Source organism: Thunnus thynnus, chromosome 16, assembly GCF_963924715.1.
Source record: "Thunnus thynnus chromosome 16, fThuThy2.1, whole genome shotgun sequence".
Taxonomy (NCBI): domain Eukaryota; kingdom Metazoa; phylum Chordata; class Actinopteri; order Scombriformes; family Scombridae; genus Thunnus; species Thunnus thynnus.
Window position 1 is genome coordinate 15,262,281 of NC_089532.1, and position 23,249 is coordinate 15,285,529.

The following is a 23,249-nucleotide window of genomic DNA, read 5'->3' on the forward strand; positions in this document are numbered from 1 at the left end:
TGAAAATCACACAGAATCTGCTTGGGTGGAGCCCAACACCCACTGAGAGAGAGTCTGACTTACTGCCAAGAGTGCAGCTCTCACTGCAATTAGATGCAATGCAATTAAACTGCATCAATTGCCCTGGTACCCCATACTCCTGCAGCCCTGCCCACAAGTTGCCCCAAGGGACACAGTCGTAAGCCTTCTCCAAGTCCACAAAGCGCATGTAGACTGGGTGTGTGAACTCCCATGACCTCCCTCTGGAGGTGTTTCGGGACTTCCAACTGGTAGGAGACCCTGGGGCAGACCCAGAACATGCTGGAGGGACTACTTATCTCCCTTGGCCTGGGAATGCCCTGGGATGCCCCAGGAGGAGCATTGCCCTGGAGATGTATGTCTGGATTTCCTTATCCAGTCTGATATCACCGCGACCCAGTCCTGGTTAAGTGGAGGAAAAAAATGGAAAATCTTGAATATGACTAATGTGAAAATCAAGCAAAGCTAATTATTATATTCATGAGCACTAACAATGTATCAATGACTATGTGTGATTGTTGTGAAGAACTCACAGATAATTATCACCAGACTCAAAGCTCTGTGGAAAGTTTTAGTTTGGTTTTATGTCCCGCAACTTTACTGTTTCAATTCAGTCCCACTGCTCTCATCAGTGTTGTTTCCAGCAACACCCAGCGGCTAATTTAAGAAGAAAAAAAAAAACTTTAAAAAGCCACTCTACCTGCCACAGCCAGTTTGGCAACTTAGCGACCAGCTGGTGAACAAAGTGGAGCATTTATCTGCTAAAGAGCCAGATATTTCCCTCGGGAGTTGGCGAAGACTAAAACAGTGAGATAGCCAGAAACACGACTCCAAATGAATGCTAATATTAGTCAGTGTCTGCTGGATGTGTAAATAAAAAAACACAAAAAATGGCCTAATTTTGCTCTAAAATGCATCACACTTCAGCAGCAATCATTAGTTCATAGTTCAGATTACTGTGTCAGAAAACTGCCGGGATGGATTATGTCGTTCTTGAAGAGGCTTATTTACTGCAGCAAATTGTTAACAAGAACGGCTAATCCCCTGCACAGGAAGGGGTGAGGGTGGGGACTTACAATATGGAGCCTTCCCACCATGACACACCATAACAGCAGAGGCCACACATGCCTCCAACAACTGCTTTCACTACAGTCAGAGAAGAGGACATCCTAATTGCTTTTTTTTTTTTTTTTTTTGCTTTTTTCTGTGATGTGACGCATATCTGTCAAAGTCAAAATATCTTTGGCTTAGGCAAGATAAGAAGAGCCGCATTCAAAGTGAAACTGGAATAACTGAGCAACAAAAGGATACCTTGGGAAGTTCTTTTGGTTTCATTTTCAGCTCTCAGGAAAAGGTACATCCAACAGAGGATCAACAGGTGTCTCTCCAACAGCTAACATACAGAAAAAAGCAAGGAGCAGGGTTTGGCTGTGTAACCGGAGCAAGAATAAAGCAAATTGTTTGGATTTTCAGTACAGAACAAAACTGCAAGACTGACCTCACTTTGAACCCAACATTTCTGACCTGAGAGGAAAAGATTTACTGTGGGCACCCAGGCAAAGGAAATCTAGCTGAGAGAGAAAAGAGGAAGAGTTAGGCAGTTGGACAGTGACATGTAGAGCTGGGCACAAAAAGAGGCCGGGTGTCAGTAGACAAGTTTGGGGGGACTGTGGGGAATAGTCTTCTGTTCTAGGCTTGTTGGCAGATCATCAAGTTTTTTCAGCTGACAGATGAGGGTCCAGAAGGTGGCTAACAGGATGAGGCCGAGTGGCCACGTGGCCCCGCAGGGATTACAAGCAGCAAGAAGAAGGTAAAGAGATTAGACTCAAAACAGAACCTGCTTTTTTAACCTTGTCACTGTTGTCACACTGACAGTGCAGAAGAAAAGCCAAAATTTCAGCCATTCCCCGTCTCTCCTTCCTCTACCTCTCCTCCCTCCATTGCTCCCTCTGCTCATCCATCCATGCAGCCACCTCTGTTGTCTACAGGGATCCAACAGCATCCAGGAACTAACTGCTGCTGAGGAACTGAACTGTGGCACAGATAGGAACGGACTGGACTCCCTCCTTTGGTACATGCTAACAAGCCGATGACCTGTTCAGCATTGACTCGAGACAAAGACATTCTGGATTTTTATTGTTGTTCGCAACAGTCTCTTCACAAATGATAACTTTGGGCTTGAAAACCACATAAATTAGCCCATCATGCTTTTGAAGTCGGGACTATTCTTCACTTTGTGTCTGTTTACCCTCCAAGCAAGTCAAATCAAAGGTAAGATTTAAAGGAGGCTGGGATTGCTGTTCACATATTTGAGATGATTTTTTCAGTCATTGCCTTTGTGTTATGATTGGAAAAAGAGATGCTTTTTTCACACAGCATATTCTGAGTGTTTGTGCTGGGCAACTTTCTTTCTGAGAAAAGTTAGAAAAGCGGCAGACAGTTGCAGCAAGAGGATTCTGTCAATAAAATATTAAGTCTAATATATTTTCTTACAAACATCTTCTATACACTTTCAGAAATATAAAGAAAAAAAGTCCACCTTTCTTGCATTTAAGTTGATGTGAAATCCACTTTCTTTAAGAGACAGGAGACTTAAGAGATCCACTTCAAGGACAACCAGTTGAAAGTATGTATGACTCTGCAGTTTAAAGAACTTTCTCTGCAAACTATACAATGCTTGCTCATCCTAACTCAGATTTTTCATCCTGTGAAAAATGTGAAACAGCTTGTTCGGTACATTAAGGTCATGAATATTCAGCTTGAATAAAGCGGGGGTGGCGACATATTATAGAAGTGCACTGAGACAGATTGCATCATTTGACCAATGATAACATTTGCGTCTGCATTGGTTGTCTTGTTCAGTGTGATGTGCCCGGGTGAGCTCATTATCCTGAAGGAAACAAAAGCCATTCTGTTCCCAGTGTCGCAGGACGCTAATCTTTTCTGGCTTGTAATTCTGCTGTGAGGCCTTTTGCGGCTGCACTGGGCTTTAAGGCCCGCTCCGACACTCCCTCCTCTCGCTCAGGCCCTCGTGTCTGTGCATGTGCGAGCCAGGCTTCAGGCTTACTGAGCTCTAAAAACCTTTTCAAATGTTGTCTTGGTGGCATGACTGTTCATGAAAACACACATGATCTGGCAAGGTTTCAGCACACCTTCTGACCTTCTAAAATGTTTGGAAGTGCCTGACAGTCACTGAGCAGGGGGATATTAGCCCACAAAGATACAGGCTACACAATCTCAGTGCCCACACATTCTTTGCATGTTCTTGGTGTCAGGCCAAGTTTGGATTTGAGGAAAACTATATTGTTCATTGTAGAGTGATTAACACAGTTTTCTTTTCTTGCACCACCATTAATTTCAAGAAAAACATAAATGAATGCATGTGAACCTTATCCTGTGCCCAGATTTTGTTTCTAATTCTTTAATGATTACTAGTACTCTGCACAACAGTCACACACATTCAGCAACCAATTTTTGCTGTTTCAACATATAAGAGACAGATACAGTTTCATGGACACATAAAAATACTGTAACATTATAAGCTTCACAATGGTAGTTTGTTTATTAGCATTCACAGCTCCTCCATAGCAACACCTATTCTTCCATTCTTACATACAGTAAGTATTTAACAATGTGACAGTACAAAAAATACACATTCATAATTTATATAATATAAATGTAGTGTTTTTATGTTCATCATATGACAATACAAAGTTTAAGAGCTACAATGTTTCCATTGCAGCATTTGAATGGTTAACACTGTAACATCATACAATGTAGTATCACATGTTAAACAAGGTAAATACCAGAAGACACAAACACATATACTTTAAGAGAAAAAAATATTATTGAACATTATCTTTTAAGATCTGGGATATTTTTATTTAATCCTTTGAGATCAGGATCTCTTTTTCAAGAGAGACCTATGTACAAAAAATAAACATATACAGTTTAAGCATAGACAGGCGCACAGACACACATTATACATCTTTCACAATTAAGAAAAGCATTTACAAGTGTGATTGGCAATACAAAAGTTCAACCTTTTACCATTACACAAGTGTTTAATCATCTATAAAATGTCAGAACATCATAATTTCCCACAGGCCAAGGTGATGTCTTTCAGCAGCTTGTTTTGTTTGACCAACAGTCCAAAATAACTTAACAATCAACTACACTTCATTATCATATTGTTATTAATAATAACAAAGATCATTTAATCTTGGGCTTTTGTGTTGCATTGCAGACATTTATAAAGCTGTCTATGATATTCTGTCCACCCACTGCAGATGCAAACACACTCAGCACAGCTTCAAACACAGAAAATTGCCCTCTTGTGTTGTTTATCTCCACAGAAATACTGCATCTACAGCTGCAGGCATTATTTTTTGTATTTTTTGTATTATTTGCACTCATCTTAATATTTTTCTTTAACCTTCATTTTGTTCCTTAATCTAGAGGAGGCACAGTTTGTTATTTGGATCCGAATACCTCAAGTCTGTGTTTTGGGGCTCATAAATCCTGGCTTATTGTCTTAAGAAGTCCTCTGAGGTTTGCCACCTGGCATCACAATGAATGGTTTTCTTACGAAATAGCTTTATTCAATGGTGTGACTGTGTTGGAGAGTGTTGACTGGCATACTGGCTTGTTTAATGGAGTGGAAATACCTTCTTGTGTGGCTGAGTTTGTTTTCTTTACTGATCTGAAAATGAGGGCAGTTCTCCTCATCATGTGTGCAGCAGCTCATCCTCAGTGGTATAATTAATGGAAATTTGCTTGTTTGTTAAAGTATAATCTGCTAGTTGCCCACATGTACATCAGTTTAAGCTCTTTAAGGTTTGCTGTGCATGCACTTCCTTTTTAAGCTGTAATCCACATGTGTGCATTTCTGCACATTCACACCTGGATGCTGCCCAGCACAACCTCTGCCGCACTGCTGGCCACTGAGCAGCTTTACTGATGCACTTTGGGTCAAGTCACCCGAGAGCATTGCAGAGACTGTACCCTAGAGAGCAGAGAGTGATACTCATGCACTTTCTCTGCACATCTCTGCACTTTCCCAGCATTTAAAATGACAGCCTTCCAGTCACAAACCAGCACCTTTATAGCTTCAGGTCACAGACCTTTTTATACTTTTTATACTATATACTTTTGCAAATCTATGCTATTTATAAACAGCAAATAGTAGTTAACTCATGGTAAGAGGGCTGAACAAATGCCATTTGTTGGATTAAATATCTGTCAAATTAAATATTAGTTAGTGATAATAGGCATCTAAGTCCTTAAAAAGCTGTCTCAAATCAATATTAAATATAACATTAGATATTCATAACTTAAAAAACACCCAAAGCTATTATTTATTGAACAGTGAAAAGCTGTGTGGGCGTGGTTTGATTAGATTTGATTGACAATGGTATCTCCCTGGTGATAACATGAGCAAACAACCTCTCTGACTGTCATAAGATTCAGATATTTGCAAAATCTGTCTGGTGCACATAAATATGTGACAACTGAACTCCAACTGAACTCTGCCAACTTAAAACCAGTCAGAAGATCACAGACAGAAATCTCTTCTGTGAAATAATCAAAATTCAAAAATGTGTGTGTTCATTTAAGAACCCATTACTCAGAGAAAAAGATGACTGAGGAGAGGTTCACAATTTTTCAAGTCTGTCTTAAAACAAAATGACTATTAAAATATCCCTTCCTGATTAGCTGTCAAAGTAAGTGACTGGGGAGAAAACCCACAGTCCTCCCCAGCAAAAAATGATCTAAAAGTTTAACTGAAGCTTATATGAGTCTCTTTAGTTCAGAATCCCCTCTTTTGGTTACTATCTCTCCATTGCAGCTCATCAGGGAAACACTGTCTAAAAAAGACTGTAGCTTTGGAAGATTCCCACTTGTTTTGCCTCCCTCAGACAACCGAAGCCTCATATTGTCTTCAGATAAACTATTAAATACATTTTTGCACATAATGAGGGCTGTGGATGTGAAAGCACATTTGGAGGGGATCTTCTAATGGTCAGTATGAACAGGAGGAATGATTAAAGCACGAAAAACCTGTTTCATTGTTCATTGTTCATTGTTCATTTAGGCACCTGACTGTTGCACTGTAGACAGACTTGAAAAATTGTGAAACTGTCCTTTAAAGTCTGATTCCTGGATATACACCATGAGACTAACAAAGATAGCAAGTCACTTTTTTCATGTGATGGAAAGTGCAAACTTTAAGAAGAATTTTATCCAGTATTTTTGTTCATACATAATTTCAAAGGATTTAAATGCAGTCATAATTCAGTCATCAGCTGTCACTTTAAGTTGCAGAGGCAACTTATATATTTAGGACGTGACTGAAATACCAAAGACACAAACTCAAAACTAATTCAAACCATTCAACTCACTAACGACTGAGCAATTACAAAAAGTGCAATTTTGGCTTTGTGTTGTCACCTTTCAGCTGTTATAATTATAACAATCATCCACACAAACACTTTGTACCGCTGAGTGAGAAATCTCACACTTACGTGATAGTTGCATGTGCTAAATACTAATAAGATCTAATCTAATAAGATTAGAGCACATTATTATATTTCCTCCTAAACTTACAACTTACAACCACCTGCTCTTGCAGACCTTCATGACCACGGTTTTTCTGGACTCAGGGATGTGAGGTACCGCCATTTTCTAGAAGCTTCAAGGCTGGTCAGACACACCACCAATGTCAGAGCAGATCAGGAGCGACATCGGACGAAGAGGTCAACGCTCCTCACCACAGGGGTCAAAGTCTGTCCCCAGGAGACGATGAAAGCGGTCATCGGCAGCCATCGGGCCTATTACAAGCTCAGAGGTAAAAGGAAATGGCCACTGTTAGAGTTTGATGTGAACTTTTACTGTGAATTAACCTTTTAAAGTTTTATGCATAATCATGACTGAACGTGATGCAGTGAATAAGCCTTAATAACCAAAACACTGACTCTGTGTCTAATAAGAAGAACCAGAGATATCTCAGGTGGATTTAGCTTTGATATTTTTGTAGGTTTTTTTGCAACAAGGATATAGAAATTTAAAGGATTACAAAAGATATTTAATTTTCTAAAAATGCATAATCCTATCTAGAGATTAATTATTTGTCTTAATTGCGTTAGACCCTGATGACCTTAACAGGACGCCACTGAATGAAGCACTGATGCTGTTTTACTGACTTCAGGGACACACACGGAGAAACACTTGATGTAATGAAGTTATATGCAAATATCCTGTGTCCAAGAGAGATGGATTGTTAGTGATTTAAGTGGCTAAGATTTTCCACCTTGGCTGTTACAATTGGCTGGTAATACAAATTGTTCCACAAGAGCTACTGTGGCGTGTGATTTAAAAATGAGGCCGATTAATCTGGTGTATTGGAGGTAATCGCGTCGCTCCAGAAAATGAGTTTGTCAGAAAATAAATTTCCCATCAGCATCAAGATATTGGACAATGTTGAGCTTGTTCCCCCCGCAGAGGCAGATAAAACATAATGTAGCTTCGGGGGGTCTTTCGGCTCATGATTTTAATATTGGCAAAAAATGTCATGGGCATGTAACAACTTTTAAATGTACAGTTTGACATTTACTGAAACAGATGTTACTACCTTTTTGTGCTGTCTCCATTGTATCATGGTAAATGCATTTTGTGATTTAACACATTTCTAAAACATCACAGACTGCTATGTGCTGTGGATTCAGAAGCAAAGATGCATTAAAATCGTTCTCTGAAGGGAATAATAAGATAATTTTACATATTATCTCTAAATCGTGGCGAACTCCCCACATGCAGAGATGCCAAGATCAGTACGAACAATCTTCTTTATCTGCAGTAATTTGATTTCTCCATGCTGTAACTCCCAATATAGAAATAAAATGTCTAGTCATCCTCTGTACAGTATGTGTTCTCTTAACGAAAGATTAGATGGTATCTCATGTGTTTGGTAGACTTTTATTCTAAAATCTTCAAAAGAAAACAATCCATTAAGTTATGTAATATCTCTTCAGTTTGTCAGGAAGCAATTTGGGAAGCGTTTCGCATCTTCTTGGACAGGGTGCCAAACTCAGAGGAGTACGGTGCCTGGGTTTACACCTGCCAGCATGAAAACCTCTGCATGGACGACCTGGCCCAGAACTTTAGCAGCTCTCAAGAGCACCTGGACATGGTGGCCAGAGTGAGTGATGCACCAACATGACCCACATACATTCAGTCCACTTTACCGTACACGACTTTCATGTGTGTGTTGGTTTTTTATATCATAATTTTTGACATAATAGATCTGTAGTGTGAATCTAAAGTGTTGATTTTGTCTCTTTTTACCTCCAGAGAGTAGCAGAGCAGGGCGAAAGTGAAGGGTATGTGCAAACTTGCTTCTTAAAGTCCCCCTCCACTCAAAAATGTGTTTCTCTTCTTGTTCCCTCAGTTGGATGGTTGAGCTTCACTATGCAGAATGATGTATGTGCAGACGTTTTTACATTCATCTGCTGAAAGTGGAAAGTTAAATTTGAGCCTCCAGTGCTCATACACTGAGAACAGACTTTTCAGTAAGAGATATCTTGTGTCCAGTAGTTTGAAATGAACAATTTGTATATATTTGTATATTCATATATTCTGTTTTATTCAATGAGGAAGAGGGAAGAGATGTAAGAATAGCAATTTTTCAATGATGTAATTGAATTTTTGTTTGTCTAAAGAAAACATGTCAGACACAATTTATTATTCAAAGCAGAGTATTTTTACACGTCTTTAAACATTTCTAGAGGGGATCTTTAAATAGTTTCCTGTTTGTTTGTGTGTTTGCAGGTTTTGAGATACAATTTTAAAGCAAATTATGTTCATAGAAAACAATTGATGGCAATGAAGTCATCAAAGGAGCTATTAACACCTATGCTCAAAAGGACTTTCCCACCAACTAAATCTTTGCCACCCTAGTTAATAAAAATAACATAACATAAATATTGATGTTTCGGATGAAGATTCTTGACTAAATCAGTAGAGATGTTCATTATTGTGTATGAAAACCTGGATCAGATCAGTTTGGTCAATGACTGAAAACAAAAGGAGAAACTTAATTCCTAACAAATATATTCTTTCATTTCCAGAGTTGTCGCTGGAACGCCGGAGCCAGGAATAGATTGTGAGTTGTACAAATGAGCGCAAATAAATTACTTGTTGAACTTAAATGCTATCAATCATTTTTCATAATAGTGTCATAAAATTAAGTCGTGAGTTGCTGTTTTGTCTCAGGCACCTGGACTCCCCCACTGATTCTGCTTCCAACGGGGGCTGACGTGGTAAGTTAACCCACAAAGTTTTAACCTTGTTTTTCAGACTGACTCTCTGTTGGACAAAAAATATCTGATATGATTATTACTTGTTGAACTGTACTTCCTCTTTGTCAGATACCAGAAGATCCCAACATGATAAAAGAGAACTATGAGGAGTACATTGTTGAATTCAGCGTCACCATCGTGAGCCCGACTTACAGCACGCTGCAGAGTGACCCTGAGACTCCAGTGTACAATGAAATCACGAGAGAGCTCACAGATAAGGTGAGAGCCAAGAACAGTATGAGCCATCCACAGTTTCCAGATGCACAGTAAATTTTAAAATGCCCCCTAGGTTGTATGTTTTACCTTTCTGCAAACATAGGAATCCCTTTAAAACATTTGCTGTAACTTTAAAGCTTTTAAATTTTTTACTGAGGGTGAAAGTAGCAGGTGTGGATACAATTTTAGTGTATTATTTAACTTTATTTCACACAACAGCTGTTTCGTCACCTTTTACTTCTCACCAGTTTCAGTCCGTATTACCCCCCTTATTATTCATTGTCTTACAATGACCTCAATGTGATTGCTAGCTTCTCTTATATTGTATTGTTAGGTGTAAAACTTACCCTGATTGATTTAACACCTTTAAAGTTTCACCTGAGGGATATGTAATTGACCAGGAGCCTGGAATAGTACAATCTAATTATTTAGATTATCTTTGACTAAGAAGGCATTGTGTGGGACTCTTACCACTGCTCTCAGGGATGACTTCTGATGGTGTAAAGCCATTAGGATACAATTTCATTGGGTATTCTACAGAAAAGCCTGAAGATACCACCACACAAAAAGATAATAAATGTGTGCAGTACTGTGCTAATCAGGTTAATTATCAAGACTATAAAGTACAATTGTGATTATGGTTTTTTTTGCTACTATCTGTAAATCACATGTACTGTACTCTCCTTTGAGAAAAATCAGAACTCAAAAGAAGGAAGTGTATATTTAACATATTTGGTTTCATGATTGCATCCCCTGTGTTTGCATTAAACAGAAGTCAGAATGCTGTCAGTTCTCCACATCCAATAAACAACCACCTTTAGCTTTCCTGCTAATATTTCCTTCTTTTCTGCACCTTCCACTGGGGAAAAACATCAGTTTGCAAGCTAGATAGCTAATTAGCCACTCATGCTAACAAAATGCTGTCTGCCTTTGGCTGTTTACTTTGTGTCCTGTGCCTCAGCCCGCTGGCTCTGTTGTCAGTCAAACACAGACACTGAAATGCTCACTGAGAGGGCTAGAGAGAAGGTTAGAGAAAGAGGAGGAGGAGGAAGAAGATTTGTGATAACTCTCCCAAGACCTTTTTTCTTCCTTTAAACTATAAAAATATTAACAATACATTTAAAAATCACCACTGTGACATGATTTTTTAATGTAAAAAGGACATAATGGACATTTTCCTTTTCCTATTTATAGCATATTTTTTGCTGCTAATCCTGTTGGATAAAGAAACAAAAGCAGTATGATGATGATGCAGCAAATGCAAATGTACTATGTTGTCGACTTCTCCTTCACTGTCCAGTGAAACCATACGTCTCTAAACTGACAGTTTTTCATAAGATAAAATAAGCAGCCCTGTTATAATCTGTGTGACAATGCAATTTTTAGATAATCTGATATATTATCTTTGGCATTTGATCCTTCAGTTCATGTGAAAACGTGCTTTTCTCTGGACAGTGAGTTTTAATACTGAAAAACAGACTGATGAAGAAAAAATGCTTTGACACCTACTTTATTCAGACTTTCCTCTTCTTGTTCTTCTTTCTATAGATGCTTCATGTGTTTCAAAAAGTTCCAGGATTCAAAGAAATTCGTGTTCTGGGATTTCGGTGAGTTGAATGAGGTTTTATCAGAAGTTTGGCCCAATATTTTTGCCTTGTAATAACGATTGATTTTGACAAAACAACACAGTAAATACCATAAGAGACTCAAAACATAAATTTCTCATATTTTCCCCCTGAAGTGACTTTAGTAAAGTGTTTTATTGCTCATGTCTCAAGAAAAACTATAACATCCCTCAAAAATATCCTCTTTTGGGAGATGACTCAGGAATTTCTGCCTCTGCAGACATCCATTACCAGTGCAGTCTGTCTGTTAAGAGGGTTTGTGACGTGATTTGTTCTGTTGATCAGATCGGAGGATGTGTCTGTGCGTTATGCTGTGGTCTTTAATGGAGACACAGAGCTCAATGACGACCCTGAGGGTATTGGGGAGCCTGACACAGACACAGATGAGGATGTGAATGCACCTAAACTGAAGCACATTATTGTGAAGGCTTTAAAACAGGAGCCATCACTACCGCTGGACATACAGACACTCAGCTTTGAGGCTGGTAAGCATAATAGCAAGAATAAAATAATAGGGTAGAGTAGGATTTTAAAGTTGTGTAAATGCTTTAGCATTCTTCATTTTACAACTCTTTCTTTTCAGTTACCACAGTTTATCCAGTCGCGGCGCTCGGTATAAATCCTGTTGAGGGCGTATTATCTGAGGACGACACCACGAAGGCCATGACAGAGGACAGCGCACCCACCCAAAGTTTCTTCCCCACGGTGGCAATGATAGAAAACACGTTGGAGGCTTCCACAATCGAACCAGATCAATCAACACACACCGTTGTGCCTTTCATCCCAAGCATCCTCCCAGAGGCCACTTTTGCTGTCACTGATGAGACTCTAATGACAGCGGAGGAGGAGGAGTCCGCACAGGATGCTGCAGGGGAGGCCAGTGACATTATAACTCTAGATGCAACACTGGAAACCATCACAGAGCAGGAAGAGGAAGAAGAGCCAGAGGTGGAGGAAATACCACCAATTGAACTTAACGACGGAGGTGAGGCTGAAGAGCTGGTGACAGACGGTAAGACTGCCTCAGGTTTAATCTTGTTTTTAAAGCAGGAGGTTCAATCAGGAGAGACACATTTATTGATTAACCAAACATTAGATTGTGGTGTGGCCTCCATTTGGAGAAACTGGCAGATAAAAGGAAGTGTGCCTCAAAACCAGATGATTATGGCAAAATGTTGGTTGAATCTTGATTCTGGGAAACCGGTGGGAGGGTGAACTCATGTATGAAGGGGAGATAAAAATGTAAGCTTCATTTTACTATATTACAATTCAACAAAACTTAAATCAAACCCAACCTTTAGAGTAATTAGTGGATAATCATTTTTACTTTTTTGAATGTCAAGTCTTCATGGTCAGGACTGGACTGTACAAATAAATCATTACTTTTAATTCCAGTAAAACATATCAGTGAGGAACACCCAGCTATCACAGGAAATAGAAATGGCAATACAATTAGACTTGGTGGTTCAGTTTTGCGGTCTGAGATGCTCCTTGCTGGGGCAATACGTCATATTAAAACCCATTAACAAGCAGCAGCCTGCCGGTGGTCGAGTCATTACAAACTCATGCTGAGCAGCCAAATTTGACTCAAACCCAAAAAAACTGTAGTTTAAAGTCTAGTGGAGTTTCCAGAGATACCAAATATTTCAGGATTGTCAAGCTGAATTTGGGGGGAAATGTTTAGAAAATGATGCACAAGACATCTAAAAGACAGAGTCTTGGGTTGAATATTTAACTAAGTGTAAACATCATACAGCTTAAATGAAGAGTTGGAACAAGTTTTTATAGAAAGAAACTGTCAGTATGGCAGTATGAAAAAAGAACATTTTATCAACCCTAAAGCTAATTGAAGGAATAAGTTGACATTTTTGGAATATGCTTATTTGTGTTCTCTCAAAGGTAGATTGGAAGATCGATACCACTCTCATTCTGTAAATTAAGTATGGAGCTCAAGCCAGGAGGTGATTAGCTTAGCTTAGAAGGGGGGAAAAGAAGGGGGAAACAATCAGGTCAAGTCAACAGTGTACAGAGTAAATGTGGGAAACAAGGTCTTAGACATTCATGTCATGGATTCTTGTATGATAACTTTTTTGTTTTATTTTACAAGAACCTGAACCAGCCGATGAGGAACCGAATGAGCCTACAGACTCAGTAATTATGGAGATATCTGTTGTAGAAGCAGCAGACCCAGTCTCCACACCATCAACTGATGAGCATGCAATTCAAGGCATTGAACCAGAAACAGACATAGAGCCTTTGCCATCCCCTTCAGAGAGCGGAGAAGCCCCAGAGGAAAGAGATGAGTCTAGTGGAGGACACAGCGGAGGGACCCCGGCCTCAGCGGACCATCCTCCTGAGAACTCCAATTTTCAAGAGGATATAGGACAAAGTCAGAATGGGACTGTGGCGGAAGTGACCGAGCCTCTGGAGGAAGAGAGCGGTAATGGATTCTCATCAGAGCCTGACGAACGGCCGTACGAATCTACGGCTGCACCGGCAATGAGACAAGCCAGCACTCCTCTGATGGCAACAGTGGACAGGAGCAAAGAGTTAGTGGTTTTCTTTAGCTTGAGGGTCACTAACATGATGTTTTCTGATGACCTGTTCAACAAGAGCTCCCCAGAGTATAAATCACTGGAGAATACCTTTCTTGAGCTGGTAGGTACACAAGCTTTTGTACTGGATATCATGCTTCTGCATGCTTTATTCTCATACTTTCTTTTCTAGCCCAGAGCTGAAACGTGTGGTAAAAGTATATGTGTGCAATATTTACTGTTTAACTTTGGTTTTAGTAATTTGAGAGTAGCCCCAGATGGGTACTTAATCTCTTTTGTTGTCCTGCGCAAGTGAGGATGCACTTTGCTGCAAGCCTTATCCTCACAGCTGCCATTTTCTCCTAAAAATATCAGTAAATCATACTAAATTTATATTTTTTCCTCAGTAAGTTTTATTTTTTGTAAAAGTGTCATAAATTTTGAGTCAGAGTGTCAACAGAATAAAAGAGATGGTCAAATTATTGTGTTTCACTTAGACACAGCACTCTGGGTCCAGAAAATCGCCAAACCCTGGAGCTTCCCGTAAATCTGGGCCTAAGAAACAGACGACTTTAGCCTCCATACCGGTATTTTTTTTCCATATTGGAACATCTGTGATGCCTCAGGGAGAGCATGACCCATCTATTTCTTAACTAACCTTTCTGAAATGCAGTATCTAATAAACACCTAACAAGCACCTAACATTTCTAACATAGTCAGCTTTGTTCTCTCCTCACATTAGACATTAGACCTTCGTGCTGCAGCTTTTTTTGGTTTTATGTGTGAGTTTGATTTGGCAAGCTTGTATTGGTGTGTTTTGCCTTAATTTTCTGAATTGTTCTTAAGTTCTGGCTTTTTTAGGGACTGTGGAGACTCTGTTAGACTCATATTCCACCATGTCATTTTGTAAAGTTCGTGTGTTTAAGAGATGTGGGCTATAAAATCAAAAGAAGCTTCTGTTATTTAATGGTTTCATGAACCAACAATGGTAAACATGCAAAATGGCTTAAAAGAGTAGGTCGACATTTTGGGAAATGCTTATTTACCAAGAGTTAGATGAGAAGACTGATACCAGTTTCACATCTGTCCTAAATAAAGCGGGAAAACCGCCACACACTTTAGTTTTTGTACTGATTAAGCAAAATATATTGTATTAATAAGTGAAGTGAGAGTTAGAGGTGCTGGTAGGTACTTTTTTCTACATTTTGACAGAGCCAGGCTAGCTCTTTCCCCTCATTTCCAGTCTTGATGCTAAGCTAAGCTAAGCCAAGCTAGCCCGCTGTTGGTTGTAGCCTTATCAGACATAAGAGCAATACAGACCTTCTCATCTAACTCTCTGCAAGAAAGCAATTAAGCATATTTCCCAGAGCATTGAACTATTTCCCTTAAGAACATCATAAGCAAAGCATTTGTTGCAGTTTATTTGTACAGACATGCTCTTTGGTGTGATAAACTGTAGAGCTGCTGCTCGTTGAAGTCTCTTTGTATCATAACGTAGTTTGCATCTATTATATATAGTGTGTGTGGAAAGTTTATATTAATGTGTATAGTATATGCATCCTGGAAATGAGAAATGTATTATGTTGTGAAAAAACAAGGTCTATAGGCTAGTTAATTACTTATCCATAATGTCCAGAATGTGTTTTTGTACATGTTGCTACTAAGTGTGTTACAACATGGACTAGTATGTTTGAGGCCTTAATGATACATTTGTTGAGTGAATGACTGAAAGAAATGTATCAGTTTGGAGCAGAATAATGTGATAAAAGGCATAGTAAACCTGCTACAGACCAATGATAGGAAAGTCACCCAGCTTTAAGCAATTTGTGTTGTTATTAATGTATTGTTTTGTACATGGCAAAGGGCAAACTAGCCCATCGTAGTCTGAATCATGAGACCTGGGTCTGCCATAGTCATTGTGCGACTCAGAGGTTTGTGACTCTTGGTAAGAAGCTTTAAGTAATTCTGGCCAGTTCCAGTACGGCACACACATTGTGCTATTAATGGTTCCAATCTGCTTAGTGCGACATCAGTCAGGTTTGTGTGGACATCTGTATGCATGTTGCCGTGCTCTTACTTAGACATACTTTATGTACTGTATGTGCGACTGTAGGTAAGGAGGCAATTAAATAAAATAGATCAAAGACTGGTCGAGGTCATTTGGTGTTGGAGCATTTGTGTCAAAATCAATACAGGAATGACTCTTATAGAAAAGGCTATATCCCTCTCTTTCTCTAAACAAGAGTTTTAAATGTGCCATAACTGCTGGCAAGCGGCTGGATTGTGTCTCTTTAAACCTGCACTGATTAGCGTAAATCAAAGAAAGAAGCATTACTTGACATCCCCACTTAGTTTCAAGGCTTACCCCCAGGTTGACGGTGGAGACGTATTTTTAGGCTTGCTCAGAGGCACCCTGTGCTCAGTGTTATGTAAAGGCCTCAGCCTCTAACTGAGGAGGTGCATTGATACAAATTGGATTTTCTGTTTGCTGAAATGCCAAGGAGCAGAGGGAATGTGAGCTACTGGGGCAGGTGGGCTTAGTTCTCTTAGTGACAAGCCTTCAGGGTTCAGATAAATAGGTGATAATGTATTTTCACTTATTTATCATACCGAGAGATCTCCTGTCAATTAATGTTTCCTATCAGATATAGAAATAATCATTGTCAGCACTGGATCAGGGAATACAATATGAAGAGGGAGGGATACACAGACACAAATTACATGCACAGAGGCATATTATACTCACAAATCGAAGCAAAAATAAAATAACACTCCAGCTCCAATCTTTAATGGTTGCCCAAACTGAGATCTTTGCAGTTTGTACTCATTAATTGATGTATTTAGCTTCCTGGCAAATCTAATGTGGTCAGATGTTTGAACTGGTAAGTATTTACCATATACTATCTATGGTCAATAACCCATTAGGAATAGTCCACATATCTTCTTTTAAATGGGCTATTTTGAGAAAGAAGGGACACTATTTCAAACTGGTTTATAAATCACAGAGAAATAACAGGAACAATAATGAAGAAATGTCAAATAAAATACATTATGCAGCCCATTTAAATGGACATAATGTCACGTTCTGCTGGATATTGGACCCCATTTGTGATACTGTACATTTACTGTCTCTCATATATATACACATCTGTATATATGAACCATTAGCCTACAGTAGCTTGCAATTCCCCTGTTTGCCTTTGCCACACTCCTCCATTACTCCTGTACCTACTGGTTTGTGAAGCAACCAATAAAATTGGACATGGAGGTTGAAATGACTTTATTTCACTACTGTAAATCAGAAAAATTTTCATGGCAGTGTTATTATAATATTCCTTGTGACATTTCATTTTTTAGACATCAGAGAAGGAATGTTTTACTGTTTTTTTTTCCAAAACAAGAACCAGTAGATACATGTGTAACCTCAGAGAAGCAAATGTGATTGTGTCATGTTGTAGACGGAGCATATGAATGTTTGTCTTATATAGAAGAGATGAAGGAATCGACATTATTGTTATTGTACTTCTTCAATACAGACAGCGCTGAGGTTTGTTGTGAAAGAACTTTGACCTTGTGTGGAATGCAACAGAGGTACAGATTGGTATCTAATCCACAGCGTTCTTGTATAACTTGACATTCTGCATTGAGACAAATGGAAGACCAAACGGCAAGCTGTGTGTCCGGTTGTGCTGCATGCTGATGCCCATTTGTTCGGGATGTTAGACCTTGGAGACCATTAGCTACAGGGAACTGGCCCTCAGTAAACTGTCTGCCAGTGATAAGTGAAGTAACCCGATCAGAGCAGAGCTCCTTAAGGCCTCTTATCTCCTGCTCCACAGCCAGGCCAGCTAAAGCATCGTAATCTCCCCCCTCTCACACTGCGGCGGTTTGATGTTTGCCTTGTCTGTAGTCAACGTGAAGTGGCTGGAAGGAGAGCGTCTCAGATCGATGAACATTGATGCAGTCCATTACTTGAGCTGGTTGACTCCCTCCTCGCCTAAATATCACCACCATCGTCAGTGCGAGTCCACAGTCTTAATAGATTGTTTTATCAGTTATCTGAGCTGCAAGTCTGAGTCAGTGGGGACATTTTAAAATGCAAAAATGTGGAAAATCAAAAGATATGACTTAAGATGTGGCTGCAGTGATGTTTTTTAACCATACGTTGGTGATCATGCGTACTACAGATGACGTATTGCTGATAGTTGGCCTAACACTTTAGACAAAAGCCTCCACCAAACAGCATCTATTATAGATTTCTTTTGGACTGGAGATAGCTTTGTTGTCATGCTGTGTCTGATCTTTTCATCATGTGTTCTCTCACTCCTCCGTGACTAGAATTAGCACGTTCTGTGCTCTCATACTAATGCTTATAAAGCTAACCCTAATTTTGTGCTGGATCTAATTACACACTCTGCACAGTAATGGCAGGATTTCATGCTTGCATCAAAATTTAATTATGAACTATTCATAGCATTCACACTGTAAAATGTGACCTGAATAATTCAGAATCAGCCGTGCTGTGACAACCTCCGTCCTGTCATTGTGGAAGTAAAACCAGAGGGTTAAATGTACATCTTTGCTGCTCTGGTCTTCTTCTCAGGAGGACACAGATCTTTACTGGCGCTGACATGAATCTGACGTCATTTCATTAGGCTAAATATCCAAGTGGAAACCTTTGTCCTCCTAGGATCAAGAAGGATACCCTATTGACCCTTTAAAATGAAATCAGTCATGATTTTACAACCGCTTTGTCCCTGCTACAAACAAATAATTATAGGACTCTGCCTATTTAACTTATTTTTCTTGCTGATCACTAACAGAGCATACAGCTGATCCTTTCAAATGAGAAAATGGCTTTACATAAGCTATGAAAAAATGAAAAGGGTATATTTGAATAAAGTGATTAAATAAGGAAAAATTAATTTGCTTTCCCTTCCTTTCCCCACAGCTTCTACCCTATCTACAGTCCAATTTGACTGGATTTAAGCAGCTGGAGATCCTCAACTTTAGGAATGGCAGTGTTGTCGTAAACAGCAGGATGAAATTGGACAAGCCAGTACCTTATAATGTGACCAAAGCTGTTCACTGTGTGCTCGAAGACTTCTGTAACGCTGCGTCTAAACGGCTTGACATTGAGATTGACAGTCGTTCCTTGGAAATAGAACCAGGTGAGATGCACTCAATCGTTATATGTAATCACCATTTTGCCCTTAAAACACTCAATTTTTGTGATTCTTCAAGTAAAAGTAAATTCACAGTTTCTAAAAGACACATCTTTCCCGGTTTTGTGAGTGAAATATGGCAATTCTGGATGATGTGATGACAGGATGCAGACACCTCATGCAGAATAAAACAAATCCATGGTCTGCACTCAAAGTGAATTATGCTCATTCATGCCACAAGATCAGAATCCCTGTCCACATCACACATCCTCACTCTGCTGTCTGTCACAGTCTGTAGGTGAGGTGCAGTATAAATGTGATTGAGTTCATGACTCTGTGTGATCCAGACACCTTCATTCTCATCAATCAAAATGCCCTTTAATTTCTCCTCTAAATCTGCAGACAGTGATAGACAGGTGGGCACTGCATTAATGTTAACTCCACTGAATATCTCCTACCTCTCTCTTCTCATCTGCTGCTCCTCTTGTCTCCATTCTCTCCTCTCTGTTGGTTTCAGCTGACCAAGCAGACCCTTGCAAGTTCCTGGCCTGCAATGAGTTTTCACGCTGCGTGGTAAACAGTTGGACGAATGAGGCAGAGTGTCTGTGTGATCCAGGCTACAGCACCGTGGATGGCCTGCCTTGTCAGAGCACCTGCACTGTGCAGCCAAACTACTGCCTCAACGGAGGCCTGTGCGAAATAATCCCAGGACATGGAGCCACCTGCAGGTACTCAATAGATAACGATGAAAAGAAAACACAAACCACGTGGGCTAAGCGAAAGCTTTTTGCATTGTTAACTGCAAAAGGTGTATTTACAGTTCTTTTGTACATTTCTATTTTTTTACAATTTCAAAAGAATTATTCTAAGATTTTACAATTCCTATCAGCCATTATTTTGCACTCATTTCATTATTGTAACTTGAGAAGACTTAAGATTTGCTTGAAATTGGAAATCCATCACAATTTTTAAAAAGTCATTCTCAAACTTCTTTTATTGTGCTGTAATGCAGTGTAATGAATGCAATATATGCAAAGAGGGACTGAAAAACCTCTCTTGGTGGTGCAAATCAAGGATGTCCAAGATTTGAGAGTTGACTGCTGAAAAACAAGCATTGTAACACCCAGAACAAAAACAATAAGCAAATATTGATGCTGTGGAAGGGATTATGTGTATTTATTAGTTTCTTGCAATTGTTATTGCTGTTCAGCAGCCAACTTTTAAACCTTGAATGTCAGACTTTCCTTGAATGCACCAATAGGAAGAAAAATACAAGATCAGCCAACTAGTCTGACTGTAGCCCAGAAAAAGACACATCTTTATCTAACTTAAAGAATATGGCTGGTGATTTTCTATTTTTTTCTTATTGTCATCAAATCTCATGTACAGAGTCAAACCAACAATGAATTTATCTACTTACAAGTATTTGTGTGTGTATCCAAAGCCTGATATATCATATTCCTCTGTGCTGTAGACCTCTGTTTTTTTTCCAAAACTATTAAAAACACGTCAGTGAGTCACACTGCTGCACTGGGTGACATGTTCCTTAACCCCGACGATTACGGTCATGTTAGTTTGTTAAGAAACATCTCCAAAGACTAATAACAGTGATCACGTTTTCAGTCTCAGGAGAGTAGTTCTGTGTACAGCAGACACCACTGTGCCAGTGCTTTGCTAGCTCATTGTGCTACATATCACAACCTCTTGACTTTATACTGAAGTTCTTTGAGAAATGTATGTAGTACAAAGTCAAGAGGTTGTGATATGTAGCACAACAAGCTAGTGAAGGTCTGCCAGCCTTACACAGAACTACTCTCCGGAGACTGAAAACGTGATCACATTGTGTATGTAGGTTGCTTCTCTCTAACCTATATTTTCCTCCACATGTGTTTCAGATGCCCTGTAGGTAAATACTGGCACTACCACGGAGAACGCTGCAATGAGCTGGTGTCAATGCCGGTAGACCCTCCACTAATTATAACCTGTCTCGTGGGAAGTCTCTGCCTTGTTTGTGCCGTCATCGGCATCTTAGTATTCATAAACAAGAAGTGCGTAAAGACGAGAAAGGCTGTCACTTTGGTGTAAGTAGGAGCCATTTTGTCGTTTATATTTTTAATCATTTTTTATTACAGGGTGTTGCTTTTGCTGTGATTCGCTGTGTGATGTATTTTCATTCACCACTTAATCTCCTTTACGTTGTAGGCACACCCTTGCTCCCTATGCCTTTGAGAATACTTTGAGGGTGAACCCAGTGTTTGAGAATGATGATGGTGTCTTAAATCAAGTGTCCACATTGCCGTGTCCTTCAAGTTCAGCTTCTTCTCAATCCCAACAGTCTGAACAAGAACATTTTGCCTCAATTGAAAATATACATCTGAGTATTGAGGTACATTGTGCTGTGTTGCACAAACGGCTAAACTGACCAAACTACTAACCCTGAATGTTCAACTAATACTAATTTGCTCTAACAAACTCTCACCAAATAAATGCAGCAAAGTTTGTATCGCTCTCATCCTCCATATATGTTTCATCTATGTTTTGCATTCAGAACTTGTGTCTTCAAAATATCTTTTGAAGCAGTTTGGCTTTAATGGTCATAATTAAATACCGATCTTCAGAAGTTGCTCAGAGGCCTTGATCCAAACACAGTTCAAGCCTTTTTATGATCCAGAACTTTGAAGATCTTTTTTTGCCAAATCCAACAAGAGGTAGTTGCGGCTGTAGGTAAAATGAATGGCTTGTAGTAGATCTTGTTTCCACCGATCCCTTGTATTTGTATAGTGCTTGGTTTTATTTACATCTGCTTATCTAGTTGAAGTGCCTCTGGTTCTATAATGTATTAATGAAGCCCTACTTTCTGTCTTAATAGATCCCCAGACAACTCTACACAACCAGATCAGAAAAGTTAGTCTCAGAAATGGTGGACTTCCATCACTGCATACCACACAATGAGGTGAGGAAAAATGAACACTGATTTTGAAGCTGATTTAAATATCCACTCGACCCCAAATCCCAAAACATACCCTCAGAAAAGTGAAAGGGAGATAATTTGGGGATTTATTGGGTACTATGATGAAATACATTCAGGGAATGAACCAAAATAAGACTATAGTACAATATCTTCACAGTTTAGACATTCAATATGCATTTTATCTTCTGGTGTTGTTAATATTCATTAACATTTACAAATATTTTACAGCTCTATGACGCATACAAAGGTAAAACATCTGTGCATGCAGCTGCTGCTGATTTTTCACTCACAAACCAAATCATTGGTGTGCATTTAAATCATTACCGTTAAAAAAAATATTATTCAAATATAATATTATAACCTTGAAATCATTTCCTGATGTGATAGTCGTATAAATTAATGCATGGCTTGATCTGCAATGTACTTAGGGCTATGAAAAATAGTCCCTTTTTGAGTTTAAGTAAGTATTCAATTGTAAATAACTTGAAGATATACTTACGAGAGTATTCTGTCATTTATTGTCTAATTCCACCTGAAATGAGCTATTTGTCATTCTCCCTCTTGTCTCCCCTAGACGTGGCGACTGCCAAATGAATACAGAACATGTTGTCTTTTGAGGGCATCGGATAACGAATGTTTTGAAGTAACAGTTCTTTGATAACTTCTGAGGAACAGCCGACGCAGCGACGCAGTGCGAAACACGAGGAAGAAGAGACTGAGCTGTTGCTGTTTAACTGTATATGGGACACCTGGTACACAGGTACAGTAGATCAGTTAAATGGTGTTTTAAAGTGATTGAGATTCATTGTTCATAGTGATGAAAGTGTCTTGTTAGACAGAAGGCTGTGGATGTTAAAGTACACGGTTGATTTAGGTTGTCTTAAAGTGGAACCTAATATTTATTTTATATATTGAATGGTAGGAACATTTCCTGTAAACCCTTGGCAAAGGTTGTTCTTTCCTCACAATGAGGTATTTATTATTTACAAACTGATACACATGGTGGTATCTTTAAGTTTAGACTGTACATGCTGTTTATTGTTTTAATGCCGTTCTTAACTGTTGTTGTGTCTCAAAAAGAGAAAGAATGTATAAGCTGATGACTTTGGTCATGACATATTGTAAAAGAAACTATTGGCTGCTGTGTTATATTTCCATCAGTTTGTCCTATTCAAAATTTCTCACTAATCATTTGTCTTTTGAGATTTGGACAATTTCTTTTTTTTTTTTTTTTTACACATTTTACATTTAAAAGCAAACAATAAAATATTTTCTTTTTTGCACTAAATATTTCTCCGCTTGTTTATGAATGCTCAAAGCTTGTTAGATTGGTCTAACTGAGCCAGATGTAACAGATGAAAAAT

General features: G+C 39.0%; 1 protein-coding gene across 1 annotated transcript; it reads left to right on the forward strand.

Moving 5' to 3' along the window:
- Nucleotides 1-1,883: 1,883 nt before the first annotated feature.
- On the forward strand, nucleotides 1,884-22,705 carry impg1b (interphotoreceptor matrix proteoglycan 1b). Its single transcript, XM_067614837.1, has 18 exons — nucleotides 1,884-2,289; nucleotides 6,650-6,865; nucleotides 8,049-8,215; nucleotides 8,368-8,396; nucleotides 9,144-9,178; nucleotides 9,289-9,335; nucleotides 9,444-9,593; nucleotides 11,139-11,197; nucleotides 11,501-11,700; nucleotides 11,799-12,227; nucleotides 13,323-13,873; nucleotides 14,247-14,336; nucleotides 18,701-18,920; nucleotides 19,432-19,642; nucleotides 20,810-20,995; nucleotides 21,117-21,300; nucleotides 21,784-21,867; nucleotides 22,460-22,705. The coding sequence occupies exons 1-18, from the start codon at nucleotides 2,223-2,225 to the stop codon at nucleotides 22,541-22,543; spliced, it is 3,009 nt and encodes a 1,002-aa protein (XP_067470938.1). The 5' UTR covers nucleotides 1,884-2,222; the 3' UTR covers nucleotides 22,544-22,705.
- Nucleotides 22,706-23,249: the final 544 nt, after the last annotated feature.

Coding starts and splice junctions, on each gene's coding strand:
- impg1b (XM_067614837.1), top strand. CDS start 2,223: ATGCTTTTGAAGTCGGGACTATTCTTCACTTTGTGTCTGTTTACCCTC. Junction 9,594..11,138: donor CGAGAGAGCTCACAGATAAG/GTGAGAGCCAAG, acceptor TTCTTTCTATAG/ATGCTTCATGTGTTTCAAAA. Junction 21,301..21,783: donor ATATACATCTGAGTATTGAG/GTACATTGTGCT, acceptor CTGTCTTAATAG/ATCCCCAGACAACTCTACAC.